This window comes from Salvelinus alpinus, chromosome 16 (genome assembly GCF_045679555.1).
Source record: "Salvelinus alpinus chromosome 16, SLU_Salpinus.1, whole genome shotgun sequence".
Taxonomy (NCBI): Eukaryota; Metazoa; Chordata; class Actinopteri; order Salmoniformes; family Salmonidae; genus Salvelinus; species Salvelinus alpinus.
The window spans coordinates 9996078-10008824 of NC_092101.1; the positions used below are offsets into that span (position 1 = coordinate 9996078).

General features: G+C 47.0%; 1 protein-coding gene across 7 annotated transcripts in view; it reads right to left on the bottom strand.

Moving 5' to 3' along the window:
- The window catches only part of LOC139540762 (inaD-like protein), a 176411-nt gene that overhangs the window by 116809 nt on the left and 46855 nt on the right, over nucleotides 1-12747 (bottom strand). For 6 of the 7 annotated variants that reach the window (XM_071344704.1, XM_071344702.1, XM_071344700.1 and 3 more), the window contains 4 exons: nucleotides 4485-4694; nucleotides 3962-4084; nucleotides 1593-1955; nucleotides 1170-1360 (listed from right to left, as the gene is read on the bottom strand). In XM_071344704.1, coding sequence (XP_071200805.1) covers nucleotides 1170-1360; nucleotides 1593-1955; nucleotides 3962-4084; nucleotides 4485-4694 — 887 coding nt within the window. The remainder of the gene's footprint in view (nucleotides 1-1169; nucleotides 1361-1592; nucleotides 1956-3961; nucleotides 4085-4484; nucleotides 4695-12747) is intronic. The other variant, XM_071344701.1, reaches the window with a different exon arrangement.

A 12747-nucleotide genomic window follows, 5' to 3' on the forward strand; every position in this document is an offset into this window, starting at 1 on the left:
GAGGAGTGGCTTCCGTCTGGCCACTACCAAAAAGGCCTGATTGCTGGAGTCCTGCAGAGATGGCTGTCCTTCTGGAAGGTTCTTCCATCTACACAGAAAAATTCTGGAGCTCTGTCAGAGTGACCATCTGGTTCTTGGTCACCTCCCTGACCAATGCCCTTCTTCCCCGATTGCTCAGTTTGACCGGGTGGCCAGCTCTAGGAAGAGTCTTGGTGGTTCCAAACTTCTTCGATTTAAGAATGATGGAGGCCACTATGTTCTTGGGGACTTTCAATGCTGCAGAAATGTTATGGTACCCTTCCCCAGATCTGTGCCTTGACACAATCCTGTCTCGGAGCTCAACGTACAATTCCTTCGACCAAATCATGTCCAATCAATTGAATTTACCACAGGTGGACTCCAATCAAGTTGTAGAAACATCTCAAAGATGGTCAAATGGAAACAGGATGCACCTGAGCTCAATTTCAAGTCTCATAGCAAACGGTCTGAATACTTATGGAAATAAGATATGTTTTTTGTTTTTTTATACATTTGCAAAAAGTTCCAAAACCCTTTTTTTTGCTTTTTCATTGTGGGGTATTGTGTGTAGATTGCTGAGAAAATGTTTATATTTAATCCATTTTAGAATAAGGCTGTAACGTAAGAAAATGTGGAAAATGTCAAGAGGTCTGAATACTTCCCGGAGGCACTGTATATCAAATGACTTTATTCTTGCTATAACTGTAAAATAAGAATTTGTTCTTAACCGCAATGCCTACTTAAAAAAATTAAAATTAAAGGCAGTATCACTGGGGTCATTGCCTGCTATACCACCCTTTTACCAGCAGAGGGGGCGCTAAGCCCACTAGAGAGCCAGGATGTGCAGACCAATTTATCAGCAGATGAAAAGGAAATGAATCCATTACCTCAAAGATACATGTAATTGCATGTAAATCTTACTCAACCCACTAAAGACGAGATATGACGTCAATGAACACTCAAGGCAGTTTACTAAAAAAAAGTGCCTGCTAAATGGCGTATATTACTATTATTATGATATGATTTCAGGTATTTTTTGAAACACCTGCAGTATTGGTTCAACTTCTCACCCACATTTTTGTAGAAATCAATTGTTGTGGGTAAATAGGTGTCAGAATGTGAGTGAGAGCGAGAGAGAGAGAGGTACTGACTCGGTGTCCGTGTCAGTCAGGGTGAGTTCTGATCCTCCGTTCCTGGAGTCTGAGTCTGCCTCACTGTCCCCACCCGTCTCCACCCAGGAGTCCACAGATTGACCCAGAGTGAGCTGGTCAAGAAGGGCTCTGGGCTGCAGGTCTGGATTGGGCATCTCCTCCACCTCCTCCACCTGTTTAGGAGGGCAAAACTAAAATGGTATCATCCTGTCCCCAGACACACTTACCTAAATAATAACGGGACGCACTGTGATGTGTAGCATTATTTCGGAACATAATACTGATTGAGTGGTCTTGAAGACTGCATGAGATGAGCGGAGTCAGGTGTGTTACAGCCGTACCCTGTTGGTCAGATGTAGAGGTGGAAGGAAGCCAGACATCTCTTGCCTGACCTGCCAGCGCACAACACAGTAGAGCACTCACCTTTTCCTGAGCTCCAGAGTGGACAGAGGCCGGCAGGACGGGGCCTCTGTTGTCTCTCTCCCACTCTCCCCACGAAGGTGGGGGTTTTCTGGGGTAGGAGTCCACCACCTGCCCCTCCCTAACCTCCACCTCCACTCCAACCTCTTCATCATCCACGGCCATCTCCCTCTCCTCTCCCATTGGGCTGGGCGTCAAGGTGGGAGTTGGGGTGGGATTAAGGCTCCTAGTGGTCAAGGTGGGGTTAATGGTTAAGGCAGGGGTCAAAGGTGAGGTGTAGCGAGGGAAGCTACCATCCAGGATCAGCTCGGGTTCGTCCTCTTCCTGTCCAAGATCCTCCGGGAGGATGGAGCCATCAGCAAAGCCCTGGACACACACACACACATACTATTGTGTCAATATCCAATGACAACGTTCACAAGAGGGAAAGCATGCGGGTGAGATGATTTTCACATCTATGATCCACTTCAACAGTATGATTTCACTTCAGCTGCAAGAGATTAAAATTGGGCCCAGTATTTAAGGAATAGAAGGGTGAAAGTGGTGTTAAGTGGTTACAAAAGATGCTTCAAGAACAACCTGTTTGAACAACCCCTGCATAGATCTACACTACCGGTCAAAAGTTTGGACACACCTACTTATTCCAGGGTTTTTCTTTATTTTTACTATTTTCTACATTGTAGAATAATAGTGAAGATATCAAAACTACAAAATAACATATATGGAATCATCTAGTAACCAAAAAAGTGTTAAATTAAATATATTTTATATTTGAGATTCTTCAAATAGCCACCCTTTGCCTTGATGACAGCTTTGTACACTCTCTCAACCAGCTTCACCTGGAATGCTTTTCCAACAGTCTTGAAGGAGATCCCAAATATTCTGAGCACTTGTTGGCTGATTTTCCTTCACTCTGCGGTCTGACTCATCCCAAACCATCTCAATTGGGTAAAGGTCGGGGGATTGTGGAGGCCAGGTCATCTGATGCAACACTCCATCACTCTCCTTCTTGGTCAAAAAGCTGCAGAATGCTGTGGTAACCATGCTAGTTAAGTGTGCCTTGAATTCCAACTAAATCACAGACAGTGTCACATGCAAAGCATACCCACACCGTCACACCTCCTCCTCCATGCTTTACGGTGGGAATTACACATGCGGAGATCATCCATTCACCCACACTGCGTCTCACAAAGACACGGCGGTTGGAACCAAAAAATCTCAAATTTGGACTCATCAGACCAAAAGACACATTTCCACCAGTCTAATGTCCATTGCTTGTGTTTCTTGGCCCAAGCAAGTCTCTTCTTCTTATTGGTGTCCTTTAGTAGTTGTTTCTTTGCAGCAATTCGACCATGAAGCCTTGATTCACACAGTCTCCTCTGAACAGTTAATGTTGAGATGTGTCTGCTACTTGAACTCTGTGAAGCATTTATTTGGGCTGCAATTTCTGAGGCTGGTAACTCTAATGAACTTATCCTCTGCAGCAAAGGAAACTCTGGGTCTTCCTTTCCTGTAGCAGTCCTCATGAGAGCCAGTTTCATCATAGCTCTTGATGGTTTTTGCGACTGCGCTTGAAGAAACTTTCAAAGTTCTTGAAATCCGGATTGACTGACCTTCATGTCTTAAAGTAATGATGGACTGTCGTTTCTCTTTGCTTATTTGAGCTGTTCTTGGTCTTTTACCAAATAGGTCTATCTTCTGTATACCCCCCCCCACCTTGTCACAACACAACTGATTGGCTCAAACGCATTTAGTAGGAAAGAAGGCACACCTGTTAATTGAAATGCATTCCAGGTGACTACCTCATGAAGCTGGTTGAGAGAATGCAAAAAGTGTGCGACTCTGTCATCGAGGCAAAGGGTGGCTACATTGAAGAATCTCAAATATAAAACATATTTTGATTTGTTTAACACATGATTCCATGTGTTATTTCATAATTTGGATGCTTTCACTACTATTCTACAACGTAGAAAAAAGATTAAAAAAGAAAAGAAAAACCCTTGAACGAGTAGGTGTTGTAAAACTTTTCTCCGGTAGTGTACATCCAACCGAAAACACACCCAACATCACTCAGGTCAGTAGGGACCTCGGGTGTCAAAAGACTACCTGACCGTTTTATCACTGCTATCAGAACCTTCTGATGTGTGACAAAACAGCTTCGAAGAGCAATGAAAGGCTGGGCCTCATTCTCTTTCGCATACACACATACCCAATACTAGTGGCGGCCTGTCAAAGCTAAGCCAGGGGTACTTAGCCAGGGTTACTTCCTTCTGTTCGTTATGTAGTGATCCTAATCCTGATATTAGAGCTTTGAGCGTAATGTTAAAAATGTGCTGTATTGTAAACATACTACCGTGGTGCTATTACAGTACCTTGGAAACAGGCAGAAGTGAGTGTGTAAGCAAGAGGGACACACTCTCCTCTCGGCCCCTGCTCTGTCCCTCTGTCCTCCGGAGCGCCAGGTCCCCATGTCCCCTCTCCTCTGCTCCTTCCATCTAGAAGGAGACACACATACAGGTGGCACCATTCACACACTGTCAGGATTTCCTATAAGACTACACACTCTCAATATACTGTAGTTACAGAAGCTGAAAACAGGTCATCACGCCCCTGCAACAGACGTTTTTTTGGACAACTAGGATCAGATATTCAAGGCTGTGTTCTTCAAAAATAAAAAAGTAAATTCCATCACAAGTCAATAGCGTCACTAATACGTGGCATCAAGCACCAACACCTTTTAACACAAGTTTAAAAGAACACAAAAAGTCAAGCAAAAAGAAAACGTGAAAAGAAATGTCAACAAAAAAAAAAAATAGTCAAATGTTTAATGTGCATTATCCCTGTCATAACAAATCTACTTAAGTGAAGTTCCCGACACATCGCCGCGGTACGTACCACTAATGGCTTGCAGATGCCCAAGTAGACGGTTCCAGACGGGGCGGCCTTGAGCACCTCCACGGCCTGGGGCAGGGTGCACGTGTCCAGGTAGGTGTCGTTGACAAACACCAGCTGGTCCCCTGGGAGCACGCCCCCATGGCACTCTGCCACGCCGCCGGGCACCAGCGAGCGGATGACGATGACGGAGCGCGCAACGTCCAGAGGATCCTGCAGAGGGCGACACAGACCAGGAGAAAAAAGTGTGTGTGAGAGAGCGAGAAAGGGGGGGAGGGAGAGGGAGAGAGGGGGAGGGAGAGTGAGAGAGGGGGGAGGGAGGGAGAGTGAGAGAGGGGGAGGGAGGGAGAGTGAGAGAGGGGGAGGGAGGGAGAGAGAGAGAGGGGGAGGGAGGGAGAGTGAGAGAGGGGGAGGGAGAGAGAGTGGGGGGAGAGAGACATACACACACACACGCATGAACACACTCATATGAACACACAGTACGCAAGCCTGCAAACACTAACACATACACACACTCACATGTTCTTACACAGCACATTAGGGCACTGTCTTGCTGGCTTCTCATTTACAGATTTAAAGCAACTGATGAGTTGGACAAAACCATTCTGCTGAAGTATACTACAACGATTCCTGCCCCCTGTGCCAAATGAGGTGTGTGTGTGTGTGTGTGTGTGAGATCTGTGGATGTGGAGAAACAGCAGAGGGTAATTACAGAAAAGATGTCTCTATCTTTCACTCAAAATGTGACAGGTTTCTGACGAGTCACTTCACTTCGCTAACAGTAAGCACTTTGGCAACATTGGCCGTGTCCTTGAACAGTCCATCGCCAATAAAGCATATAAGGTGAACCGTGCCGTTCTGGGGAGAAGCTGTTGATGATGGAGCTGAGCACAGTGGATTATGCTTTTCCAGCTGTACTGTCTAATATATGGTGGGTGTTTTATGGTTTGACTACATGTGTGGGGACCAGAAGTCCTCACAAGGATAGTACAACTAGGACAATTTGGACAAGTGGGGACATTTCGCCAGTCCCCACAAGGAAAAAGGCTATTTTAGGCTTACAATTGGGGTTAGACCTAGGGTTAGGTTAAGGGTTTAGGGAAAACAGAATTTTCAATAAGAATCAATTGTTTGGTCCCCACAAGGACAGTAAAACAAACGTGTGTGTGTGTGTGCTTACGTCTCAGTGTGTCTACAGCCCAGGTTCCATCCATCTCGGAGGCCTGCTGACTCCATCAGCACAGGAACACAACAGGAAGGAGGCTTGGCACGGCCAGCCAAAACAAAGTCAGAAATCACCTCAACGCAAAACGCAGGCAACGCCATGGCGCCTCGAGACACTCTGGCAACACTTCCTTGTCCCAATGAACCACCAGTGTGTTCTGCGTCATGGTTCTGTCCCAAAGGACCCTGGTGAAAAGTAGTGCACTGCATTGGGAATAGGGTGCCATTTGGGACGAACACCTATGAGTGCATTTGTACAGGCTGATGTGAGGCACGTGCTGTACTGACTGCTGAGCACGTAACTGGTCAATATAAATGTTACAATGCACATTTACTGTCGAGGCGGGAATTCATTGTAACTGAATTGGAACCACAACTAATTTTGTTTTAAATACTTTAGGTACGCTTGATCGAGCTCGCCCGGGGGGGAAATGGAACCAATGGAGTAGTCCCAAAAGTGCAAATCCTGTGGTCTGTCTGACCTAAAATCAAACTCGCCTGACTGGTTTGCTCGCCTAGCCCCATGCTGAGCCATTGGGAAGTATGAGAACACTAGTAAAAAAGCTCTGCTCACGCCATCACCGTCCTACTGACAGTTACGTAAATGTATCGAAGGGCCCAACAAAGCCACACTTCCCCTCTCATCCCAAGTGTGACTGGTATCAATCACGGCCCGGGCAGCCCGAGCCATAAAACTGCAATTCAGCATCAATTTGATGCCTCCCACAATGCATTTTGACGACCCATATGGGCGTCATTTTATGTGACTAGCGCTGGTTATAAAAGTGATTAACAAGTGGTTATTTCGATATAAAAACTAAAGCTGTACAAGGCTAATTAGCGGGGAAGAGTCGGGGACAGCTATCTGTCTACGGGAAGAGAGAAGGAGTTATAACTCTATTATTATTATCTGTGGAGAGCGAGCGAGAGGGATCAAGTGTGTGTGTGTGTGTGTGTGTGTCTGTGATTGCGCATCCTAGTGTGTGTACATGCATGATTGTGTGTGTGTGTGTGTGTGTGTGTGTGTGTGTGTGTGTGTGTGCATCCAAATTCAAATCCCATCATAGTGTGTGTGTGTGGCGCTGAACAGGTGGGAAGGGGAGAAATGGGCAGAGGATAAGGAATGCTGACAGAGACTTCCTGAGGGAGGAGAGCAGCTCAATGGGAGAGGCATGTTGGGGGGGGGGGACATGACTGGGTGCCCACATGAGGGCTCACAGATTGTAAGGCCATAGCAGAACATGGCACGCATCTAAACACACGTGCACAGTCACATGCTCCTACACACACGCCTAGCAACCTGGTTCCAGAGTTTCTACATCAAGTGACACGGCCTCTACTATGCCATTCTTCAGATGGAAAAATAAGTTGCCTCTAACCACAGCTATAGGATCAGATTACCCAGCCAAAATCCTTATTTCTTCACATTTAACCATTAGGAGGATGAAACAATATCTGATCCCAGGTCAGTGATCAGGGGAGACTCCTACCAACAGAGCCTGTTGCCTCCTGTGGAAAGAGGGCCTGACAGACAGCTAACATCACTAACACACTAAACACCGACAAGACCAGAACAAGGCCCTATTATCAAGATTCACCACAGAACTGGGGCAGGCAGCGAGCTACAGAACTCCAGGTCCAATTACTGTACTGAACCCTGTGATTACCCACTATACTACAGAGACAGAGAGAGAGACATGCAGGGGAAGAGGTGAACTGAGGCCTGGAAAGGAGAACAAGCACTGGGATCCAGTGTAATAGAGAAGTAGAGGAAGAATAAAAAGAAGCAGGGTTGAAAAAAAAGACAGGGAAAAAGTTGGGACGGGGTGGGGGGGGTTGAAGTTCTACTCCAGCTGGTCCTTTCCAGAGACACAGGCCGCTTTGTCCGGCTCTGGAGTTTCAGCCAAGCGTGTTTCACCTCGCCTCGCCCCCGTTACACACACAAACACGCTCACAACACAGACGCGCACACACACTCGTCATGATGTCAGCAGAGTGGCTCTTAAAGTAGGGAGAGCGAGAGACAGCGAGAGAGAGCGAGAGCAAGAGAGAAAGAGCGAGAGCAAGAGAGAAAGAGCGAGAGAGAGCAAGAGAGCGAGAGCGACAGAGAGAGAGACGGGCCCAACGTCCAAGCCTGTCAGCTTGAAATAAGTTGGTCATTCCTTATTTAATGTTTCTGCTCAAGTGCGGAGGAGATTTAAGGCTCTAATAAAATTGGGTCTCACCGGGTTGAAGGGGTGTTGGGGGGTGATTCTGGTAAAGGGAACAGCTGCTCTCCATGTAACAACCTTGAGGTCAGTTCTCATCCAAAATAACAGGGCTCTGGCCAAAAGTAGAGCACTATGTAGGGAATAGGGTGCCATTTGTGACGTAGAAAATGACAACTTATGGCGTTGGGTAGTGCACTATGACTGTCCCTTTTCTCCGCAGTAGAAAATTCGGGCTAAATTACATAAAGTTTCTACTGTGTACATAACAATGCCACAAGACGTCATGAGCGTCGTAAACTACTCGAGGCAAATACTTTCGGTTCCCGATCGAACAGAGAACATTTTAGGGCCAACAGTTTGAGCTTACTCCATAACAGTCGGCTATTATTCATAGTTGGCTATCGCAGACCCATTGGACATGAAAACCGCTCATTTGTGTTGTCAAAATAGGGCCCACAGGAGAAGGCTGCTTTATATTGGGTGGTCTGACTACCATCTTAGACACTAGAGATCTTTCACTGACAGCAGGAAATGAGCGTGATAGTGCAAGTCTAATAATCTTATAATCTCAGGAACAAGGAGAGCAGCCAGAGCTCTTCCAGCAGAGAGCAACCCTTTACACAACCCCACTGTGGTTTGCATTGTATGGGGGATAACTCACCCCTTCCTTAATCTTCCCCAGCCAAGACCTGTTAGTTAGCTATGTTAGCTTGTGGCTGTAGAGAGGACTCCAGGAGTACCGGAAACAGGCCAAGGCTGTTGCTGTGTGCCAGGCCTTATGGTGGGGTAGCGGTGGGGCTACCCACCGGTGGGGCATGGTGTCAGACTAACAGACAGTCAAATCTGGAAGTACCAACGTCCAGTCATCTGTCTGCTCCACTACTATTTAGAGTCTGCCTGTCTGTCTGCATGAGTGACGCTTCGGCTCCTCTGCAAATCTCCCTCAACGCAATTCCTGGAACTCTTGCTCTCTCCATCCATCTGTCTGTCTCTCTCTATCTCCACCCCTCTCTCATCTGCCTTCCTCCATCCCCCCTCTCTCCATCTGCTTCTTCCATCCCCCCTCTTTCCATCTGCCTTCCTCCATCCCCCCTCTCTCCATCTGCCTTCCTCCATCCCCCCTCTCTCCATCTGCCTTCCTCCATCCCCCCTCTCTCTCCATCCATCTGCCTTGCCCCTATCTCTCTCTCCATCCATCTGCCTTCCTCCACCACCACTCCCCTCTCTCCATCCATCTGCCTTCCTCCCCCCCCTCTCTCTCCATCCATCTGCCTTCCTCCCCCCCTCTCTTTCCATCCATCTGTCTTCCTCCATCCCCCCTCTCTCCATCCGCCTTCCTCCATTCCATCGCCCCCCCCCTCCATCTGCCTTCCTCCATCGCCCCCCCCCTCCATCTGCCTTCCTCCATCCCCCCTCTCTCCATTTGCCTTCATCCCCCCTCTCTCTCCATCCATCTGCCTTCCCCCTATCTCTCTCTCCATCCATCTGCCTTCCTCCACCACCACTCCCCTCTCTCCATCCATCTGCCTTCCTCCCCCCCTCTCTCTCCATCCATCTGCCTTCCTCCCCCCCTCTCTTTCCATCCATCTGTCTTCCTCCATCCCCCCTCTCTCCATCCGCCTTCCTCCATCCCCCCTCTCTCCATCCGCCTTCCTCCATCGCCCCCCCCCTCCATCTGCCTTCCTCCATCCGCCTTCCTCCATCGCCCCCCCCCCCCTCCATCTGCCTTCCTCCATCCGCCTTCCTCCATCGCCCCCCCCCCCTCCATCTGCCTTCCTCCATCCCCCCTCTCTCCATCTGCCTTCCTCCATCCCCCCTATCTCTCTCTCCATCCATCTCCATCCATCTGCCTTCCTCCATCTCCCCCCTCTCTCTCTCTCTCTCTCTACATCCATCTGCCTTCCTCCACCCCCCTCTCTTTATCCAGCTCTCTCCATCCATCTCTTTGACTCTCGATCTCTCTCTTGCTCATCCATCTCAGCCGGACTGTCTCTGGGTTTGTTTTTGTTCCCTCCGTGGTTGGTCTCTGGAGGAGAACGAAGAGTTTGAAACGGGCTGACAATCTCAGGTTGGTATGTGGTGGATGACTAAGCCACTAGCGGTGACTGAGACAAGATTAGCGGAACGGCTAGCTACGATTCCAGTTAACCCTTTCACTGCAGTGCTTGGCAAGGGCGTTTACATTTGAGTCCTTTAGCAGACGCTCTTATTCAGAGCGACTTACAGTCAAGTGCATTCATCTTAAGATAGCTAGGTGGGACAACCACATATCACAGTGATAGTAAGTCCATTTTTCCGCAATAAAAAAAGTTATCAGCAAAGTCAGAGGTAGTAAGAGGAGAATAAAGTCAAGTGAGAATGTTGTTTGAGATGAAACCTTTTGCTTCACCAAAGTCCTCCTTTATTTATCCCTTATTATTTTACCAGGGGGGGGGTGGGGGAAGAAGATCAACATAAAAATGTTTTTTTTTTTTTTTTAAGTGAGTCGGTTTGTGTCAATGAACACAGTTTGACATGCATATTTGGACATGATATGTAGGGGTCTATAGTGACCGGTGGTAGTTGACCTACTGTATTCAAGTATTTATGGGATGTCTACATACGCAGTAGATCATAGTGCTGAGTGTTCCAGTACAACGCACTGGCCCAGACGCAGATATAAGGGTCGATGTACGTATGGCAGGGCTCCTGCAGCATGGTCAATGCAGGTCTGACAAAGACTGTAAATTAACTCTTACACACAGTGCAATTGCACACACACGCACGCACCTCGTCCTTTAACATCCCCGCTACGTGTATGCTGGGAACCTGTGTCATACAGACACACTAAATAAGAGCAGGTGCCCCTAACTGGTCCAGGATCAGATCTAATCCTCCTAGGTTAAGGTTAGGCTTTGGGGCTGGCTTATCTGATCCTAGATCTGTGCTTCGGACCTTGAGCATGACTAACACCGTGCAGACTGCTGTTTATCGTTGCCGTGTGTGACGTAGCTCTCCGGTCAGCAACGTGCTTTAAAGTCCACCGTGATCCAATTCAACTTACTCAGCTATTTACCAGCGGGCCTCTCACTTAAATAACATTTCTTTGATCGGATTCTACCGTAGCTACAGACAACTGAATAAATAAGTAATAACAAATAAATAATACATTCCAGAGAATGATTTATGCTTCTCGGCTAAATCGTTGCCTGGCGAAACTAAACGCTCTATTGATGTGCAGGTGAGGCTATTTTTCTAGTGCCCGGCGAAAATTATAAATGGATTCCATTTCAGACGGAGTTCTCCGCTTCTTATTTCTCACAGTGAATTATTTTGGCCATGTAGGTAATGTATATTTGTCCCCACATCGGGAACGTAACCTAATGCACTGTCTCACACACTGTGATTTATATAGAGACAAGTAAACTGAACAAACCATTGGTTTATGAGGTCTGAGGTACATTTATTTTGTCTGTGGCACCCTACTCCCTATGTAGCTCACTACTTTTGACTAGGGGCCATAGGGCTCAGGCGAAAAGTAGTGCACTATATAGGGAACAGGGTGCCATTCTGAGACATTTGGCTGTCGTCACAGCCTACAAGGAGAGGAAACCTCCCCGTCTTGTTTCACTTTTTTGGAAACGGTTTACAAAGTTAACTTTTGCCATGACTCCATTGTATACTAGAGGTGAACAGGCCAATGAGGACAAGCAGTTGTTTCGGCTCAAATACAGTAGTGTGTGTGTGTGTGTGTGTGTGTGTGTGTGTGTGTGTGTGTGTGTGTGTGTGTGTGTGTGTGTGTGTGTGTGTGTGTGTGTGTGTGTGTGAGAAAGATTATCAAAACACTAAGCTGCCTTTTAAATCCTGTTGGACCTAGTGACACTGAACACACACACTCACTTTCACCCCCTCCCAAGACACACATAGGGTCCTCAATCAAGATCCTTTACAGAGAAAGAAATCCTACGAATTCATGGATTACGCCAGCTTTCTTCAAATTCTCTCCGGGGAGAATAAAAGAAGAATGACTTTTAAATGGCTGGAGTGTACGAACAGCTGGGTTAAACCTGATCCCACTGAAGTGAAACTAAGCCAGGGTGCACCCCGCCAAAAGACCGTTTGAAAACCACAAAAGTCGCCATCCATCTCCATTAAGGGGTGCCGGAGATGGGAGACACACAGGAGATACCGACAGCCACCCCCACCCAATCATTAGCCCCTCACCCATCGCTCATAATGATGGCCGTCACACGTCTCACATATAAAAAGCCGCTTGCTGTCGAAGTTACATGAATACTAGTGTGACAGTCTGATTCGGGTCGTGCAGCTCCTCCCGGCGGGATGTTTCTAGTTAATGACCTCGAGAGAGCGTGCGGCTGCTGTCGCTGGCCATGTTGTAACGCCATATGATACAATGTCGGACTATGATGTAGTCCGTTTCATACATGTAAATATTGAAGTGATGTATAGCATAACTAGCCACCACTCCACAGTGACCTCGGAGGTGGTCTGCTTTAGTTCTGGGAAACCAGAGGGGTATAATACAAAGCATGATCAATTAGTTAGCTAGCTAATTTTGATACGCAAAAATGAATTAACTATTGTTTTTTGGGGTAAATTAAATAAGCTAAAAATTATTTATTTTTTGTTTTGTTTGTTGATTCAATTAGACCATGCCAACTTCAAGCCTACATATTTTGTATATTTTTTTTTTTTAAAGGACATGAGAATATTTTGGCAAGTTAGCTGGCTAACTCTGATCCGGCTTTGTAGCACAGCCCTCAGGTCTGAACTCCGGGATGCATTTCTTGAAAAATGAAAAGAGGAGAGAAGGAACAGACACTGTCTAAACA